Source organism: Phaethon lepturus, unplaced genomic scaffold, assembly GCF_000687285.1.
Source record: "Phaethon lepturus isolate BGI_N335 unplaced genomic scaffold, ASM68728v1 scaffold10118, whole genome shotgun sequence".
In the NCBI taxonomy this organism is placed as follows: domain Eukaryota; kingdom Metazoa; phylum Chordata; class Aves; order Phaethontiformes; family Phaethontidae; genus Phaethon; species Phaethon lepturus.
In genome coordinates, this window is record NW_010558268.1 from 1 (window position 1) to 6,228 (window position 6,228).

Sequence of the window (6,228 nt, forward strand, 5' to 3'; positions counted from 1 at the left end):
GGGGGGGTTTAGGCCGCTGTCGCCACGATGGCAAAGCAGCCTCCAGCCTTTTCGGCAACGGGGCGGCTTCTGGCTTCAGAAGTTTCTGATGTTGATACAAAGCCACGCGTCGGCGGCGGGCGGCAGCTCTCTAGGGCACAGTCAGCGTCCGGCTTTCCCTCGGCCTGATTGTATTTTTTTTTTTCTCACAGTGAATTGTCCCATTAACTATTTTTACCCAAATTTCAGCTTCCGAGCAGAGCTCGCTTGGCCGCTGCTGTATGCCAGGCATGGATTTGGAAGCCCCAAACCCACCTAGAAATTCTTCCTGACTTGAAGCGAGCAGGAGGAAAAATCCCCTGGGATCCTGAAAGATGCCTAAAGCCCTCCCTTAAACCCAGGGGCAGCTCACTGGAGCAAAACAGGAAAGAAAAGTCGTGTTTGTGGTTTTTTTTTTTTTTTCCCCCCCGAAACACTGCCTGGTTTTGCTGTGCTCCGGCGTGGTGTTTGTGATCCCCCATCTCCGAGCACGGGGGGAGGCAGAGCTGCTTCTCCCTGGCACACGGCATTTTCGGCAGCATAAAAGAAAATTGCTTAGATAACCATTTGTTAGTACCGCTGTATCTCTCTAACTCTGTTTCTCGTTACTGGTAATCTGGTTTCTTTAATTGCCAAAGCCATTAAGGCTCTGCAGAGTCTGAAAGGCAAAAAAAAAAAAAAAAAAAGGCAATTACCAGCTCCCAAATTGAGTTAAAATCTTGTAATAAATTGCAGTGAAAGCTACTTTCTCCAGTCACTGTCAGCGGCATGTTTAATTCCCTGCAGCTCTGTGCAATATGTGCTTCAGGGGAGAAACTCAATTAAAAACAAAAACTTACTTCATTTTAATTGCTGGGCTAATGAAACTGCCGTCACCTGTAGCGTCCCTGCGTGCATGTCTGGTGCCCTGGCTTTGCGAGCGGCTAATGTGTATGTTGCCTGTATATATATATATATAAAAAATAGGACATCATTTAATTGATGGTGTCAAACAACGGGTAAAAATAACATATTTCTTTTTGCAAATCCACCTACCGTGGGGCAGGTTGGATGCGGAGCTGGGACCGTCGCTGCTGCTCTGTTCTCCCGTTTTTACCGGGGCGGTTTGGGGTTTATAAAGCGCACCAGGCTTGGTAGAGGGGATGGCCTCGGCACGGTCAGGCTGTTCCCCGTTTGGTGGCGAGCCGGAGGGTGAGCGCTCACCGATGCCAATAAACCACTTTATCGGAGACCCTAAGGACAGGCGAGCGAAGGGTCGTGCCACGAAGCCGTCCCCAAAACATCCCTGTGGCAGCGCCAGGGGCCTGGCCCATCTCTGCTGTGGTTGATCTCGGTTTGCACGGTCAGCCACGGCAATAAGCTCCTTTATTCTGCTACCGCTTGCAAGGCCTCACCGCCGCCTGCAAAGACGTGTGGTTGTCCCCACAGAGCTGTCGGTGCCTGCCGGCCCCGGCCGTGTCCCCGCTAGTAGCCACTTCTGCTCTTGCAGGGGACAAGGATCCTACAGCATCCAAGCAGCACGTGGCTTATTCAGATTTCCTGAAAAAAATGCAGATTTCTACACCAGGGTCTCTTAGTGCAGAGACCAAGCGGGTCCAATCCTGCCTGGGGGAGCTGGGAGGTGGGCAGCGTGGACGCCATCTTAATATCCATCTGTCAGGCAATGGTAGGTGTTTCCATTAATTAAAGCTTTTGGAAAACAAAACAAGCGGGAGCTTGTTGCCACCTCTGGGGTTGGGATGCAGCAAATCCAGAATCAACAGGGGAAAAAGCAGTTAGGGACAGATTGCTTGTTTGGGAGGAGATGTGGTGGAGAAAAGGGAAGGATCAGGGTGGACGGGGGAAAGCGTGCATGGAAAAACGGAGAGAAGGCGGCCAGAAGGAATTGGCTATCTTTAAGCAAGTGGCTGGTCTGTGTGCTTGTCTGGGTGACCCTGGTCTGGCACATGCCAGAAAAACCTACTTCAGACTATTTTGTGGGTGGTCTCACCACGCAGCCTGTGCATGCCGGTGTGCATGGCATCCACCAGCGATCTTCACGCTGTGCTGATGTGGGTCCTTGGTCCCCGCCGTCCCTAGCATGGTGCCTGACTTGAGCTATACAAGAGGAGCTTGTATTTCTGGAGGAGGGGTGTTGGGTCCCCGAGGCACCCATGGCAGAAGGCACTGCGGTCCTGATGGGTATCTCAAGTGGTAAAGCCCAACTCTGGGTGCAGGCGCAAAGCCCAACTCTGGGTGCAGGCACCAGTTGTAGATGTTGTAGAGGGACACGTGCTCGGACACGGCACGGAGATGACTCCTCCAGTGCTGTCACCCGCTGATCAACACCAGGAAAGGCAAAACAAAGCCAGCAAGGTCACGCTGAGCTCACATTTCCTGCCCATGCTCTTACAAAAGTAGAAGAGGTTCCTAAAAGCCTGATTCAAACCCCTGGCAGGATGGGAACTGCCCGTGGTGGAGAAGAAGCTTCTGTAAGTGCATTTTGTGCTTCTTGCTTGTAGACAAAGCTGCACGAGAAACCTGGAGAGCTTCTCTTTCCTTCTTGAAAGTTATCCAGCTCATAAGCGCCAGTGCTGCTGGCAGGCTTGGGATTAATTTCTAAGCTCAGCCCACATTACGTTTGTCCGTTCTCTGCTATGAGCTACGGGATGGGGACGTGAATGCCAGTGCCAGTGTTGATACGGAGAGGGGAAGACAGAGGGAGAAAAGGCATCTCGGTGGGCTGGAAAAGACCCAGAAATGGAAATTTTGGGGATGGCTTATCCTGATGTGGGGACAGAGGGGGTGTGTGAGGGGAGGTGTTTAGGAGTTTTGCTGGGTGTTACTGTGATCAGAAGGGTGGGCAGCTTTGGCTTCCTCTTGAAGGCGTACAGTCAGAACTGCATTGGAGTCAGAACTGCATATGGCTAAGGATGAGTTTCCTCCAAATATGAAAAAAAAAAAAAAAAGCTAATTCCCAGAAAAATCTTTTTTCTGGCACTCTACCATGGCAAATTTCTGCTCCCCACATAGCTTCACTCTCTGAAGTACCCTGCAGCACTCTCCAAAGAATGGTGAGACAGCAGAAAACATTTCAATCCAGCCCAAACCAAACTTCCTTTTCTTTTCAGCCACCTGGAATTGCCTGGAATGGGAATTTAAGCAGTTTTAGACATGGGACCACAACAGGTATGTCCACAGCTTCACCCCGTACGGCTGCACACCCACAGGCATCCTCAGCACCCCACTCCAAGCCTTGGGTGCTTTGCTTAACCCACTTGGCGTGGAGGGGCTCCCCTTTCCGGGGGTGTTCGTGGGGAGGGAGCCATCCCTAGAAGTTGCAGAGCCACCACGGGCTATGTCCTTGGATTGCATAGTACAATCAGGGACCAACAGCTTAATTTTCTCATTACTTGGTGGCTGCAGGTCTCTTGAGCAATGGGAGAAACAGATCTCTGAGGAGAGCAAGGCGAGAGTGACCACAGGCAGGGAACTACACAGCCATGCCTGTTTTTGGGATTGCTGGGAAAATGAGCCCCAGGGGGAAGGTGGGCAGCTTTGCCCATGGCTGAAAAATGGTGTGTTTTAGTGGTGGAGGGCTATTTGCACTATTTTTTCCCTGTAACAGCCCTGTTTTGCTGTCAGAGCGTGGAGATTAGTCTTGATTTTTAAAACCCACATTAATCTTCATGGTACTGACAGGAGGTGGCTTGGGCAGATCCCATCTCCCACTGTGGGAGACAGGCTGTTCAGCGGCAGCTGTTGCCCAGTTTGGGTGGCTTTTGGAAGACGAAACTCCTGTAGTGTTCTGTGTGTGGTTGTGTTTTTCTGAAAATCAGACTCAAAAAGTAGGAAGCTCACCAAATCAGTCACCATTTCCTGAAATCTGGGCTGCAGCTGTCTAAACACTGACAACCAGCCTGAAGTCATGGGGAGCGGCCAACTGCACGGCCATCACCCTCCTCGGTCAGCAGGGTTTCAACCCAAGCCTCATCTCACACAGGATCAACTCCACCAACATTCTTCCAGCTAAATCTCTACCTCTAACCTTGATTCAGGAGTTGATTCTTGTGCCTACATGTCCTTACCTTGGATGAGACTTTGAGCAACCTAATGTAGTGGAAGATGTCCCTGCCCATGGCAGGGTGGTTGGAACTAGATGATCTTTAAGGTCCCTTCCAACCCAAGCCATTCTATGATGCAATGGTACTGTATTTTCCACTTTCTAATACCTTTTACAAGAATCCATGGCTTGGTGTCCTAGACTTGGCATGGAGAGGGGTCAGCATCCTACCAGGAGCAGCGAGATGCTCAGCATTTCACCTCTGGGAGCAGCCCCACCAACATAAAGGTGCTGGTGGCAGGTTCTGCTTTACCAAGAACTGAGATGCTGCTTTCTCATTAGCGACCTGGGTGAATCTAAAGCAGCTCACAGCAAGGTGTAGTGGTGGATTTCCCATAATTTAGAGCAGAAACTTCCTCAAAAGATTGCAGTGGTGTTAGGAGGAAGTGGTGAGTTATGTTAGAGGAGACCGTGCTCATTTACTTTCAAGTTTTAATGTGTCAGAGTAAGGAAACCAGTATTATTTTTTCATATGTGTAGACAGCTGTCCCCATGCCGTAGGCAAAGGCCAAGGAGTGCAGGACACAAAGTACTTACCAGAAGGTTGCAGAAATTTAAACCTATTAACTAGAGGAGAACCCTCCATGATGTGATGTTTGCCTTTCCTGTGTGCATTGGAACAACATTTTGATCCCTTTCACTTGTCTTTTGCTCCTAGGCAGCCATTTGTCAAATGCAACTTCAAAGGTGGCAACAACAACCGCTGCCACCTTGCTGGATGCTGCCAATTCGAGCGACTACCCATACGAATACTTAGATGAGGAGGATTACCTGCAATATGGCATCTGCACAAAAGAAGAGGTACTCTCCTTTAGCAGAGTATTCTTGCCATCTTTTTACACTGTGGTCTTCCTGGTTGGGTTGGCTGGGAATGTCCTCCTGTTTATTGTCCTCATTATGTACATCAAGAAGAAAAAGAAGATGACTGAGGTGTATCTGCTGAACCTGGTAGTTTCAGACTTCTTCTTACTACTAACTCTTCCTTTTTGGACTCTATACATTTCTCAGTGGGTGACCTGGGACATATTGTGCCCGGTCTTAAATGCCATGTACACCATGAATTTCTACAGTGGTATCTTTTTTGTGAGCTGCATGAGTCTGGACATGTATCTGCAGATAGTTCATGCTTGCTCTCCTCGCAGCTCCATGACACAGAGGAAATCCATCCTCATCCTGTTGGTGGTATGGGTCCTTTCCATACTTCTCTCCATTCCTGATGGGCTCTTCACCAGCACAAGGCAAATCCGCAACAAAACTGTCATGTGCGCTCATGATTATGGCCAGAAACACTTATTTTGGAAAGTTGTCTTTCGGGTCATTCAAAACATCCTGGGTTTCCTTTTTCCCTTCTTCTTCATGATGTTCTGCTATTCCCGCATAGCATGTGCCCTCACCATGTCTCAGGTGCCGGGCTCAAAGAGAGCACTCTGCTTAGTCTTTACTCTGGTGGGTGCCTTCTTTGTCCTGTGGTCCCCTTACAACATTGTCCTCATCCTTCACTCCCTGCAAGATGTCGGTGTGATCAGGACCTGTGAAAGCAGTAGGCAACTGGACTATGCCATGCAGATCACAGAGAGTTTGTCCTTTGTCCACTGCTGTCTCAACCCCTTGCTCTACGCTTTTGTGAAAAAACGATTCAGGTTATATTTATGGAAGATCCCTCGGGCCATTTTCAGGAGAAGCACTTTCTTTGACATCCAGCCCTCAGAGACAAGCCAGTCTTGCAGCAGATACGCAGCTGAGATAGAAATGTTGAGCATTGCGAATGCGTGACAAATATTTACATTGTTTATGTTACGTGTATGCCCTCTATGCTCTATTTTTACTATTTTTACTCATGGTCCAGACCATGAGATGGAGTTGGTGTGAGCCCACAGCACCACGTAACCAGATGTTTCATCTTAGTGCCAGTACTGAGATGAGGATTTTCCACGTTGGGATTGGAAATGTATGCGTGGGATTTTTTTCTGTTGTAACTGGAATTATTATAAAAGGATTGCCCTGGGTTTATGCTCATGTAAGAAGCCCAGCTCCTGTCTGGAGCATGTGAAGCGTTAGTGGATGAAGGAGCAGCTTATCTAAATGTTGTGCCCTTAAAAATGTGTCCT

At 49.0% G+C, this 6,228-nt stretch overlaps 1 protein-coding gene across 1 annotated transcript; it reads left to right on the forward strand.

Annotated features, from left to right (window-relative positions):
• Positions 1 to 3,128: 3,128 nt before the first annotated feature.
• ACKR2 (atypical chemokine receptor 2) lies at positions 3,129 to 5,893 on the forward strand (the record flags this gene model as incomplete). Its single annotated transcript, XM_010293001.1, has 2 exons — positions 3,129 to 3,186; positions 4,779 to 5,893. Coding segments are annotated over 2 exons (1,173 nt in total), but the record flags the coding sequence as incomplete, so codon positions are not given.
• Positions 5,894 to 6,228: the final 335 nt, after the last annotated feature.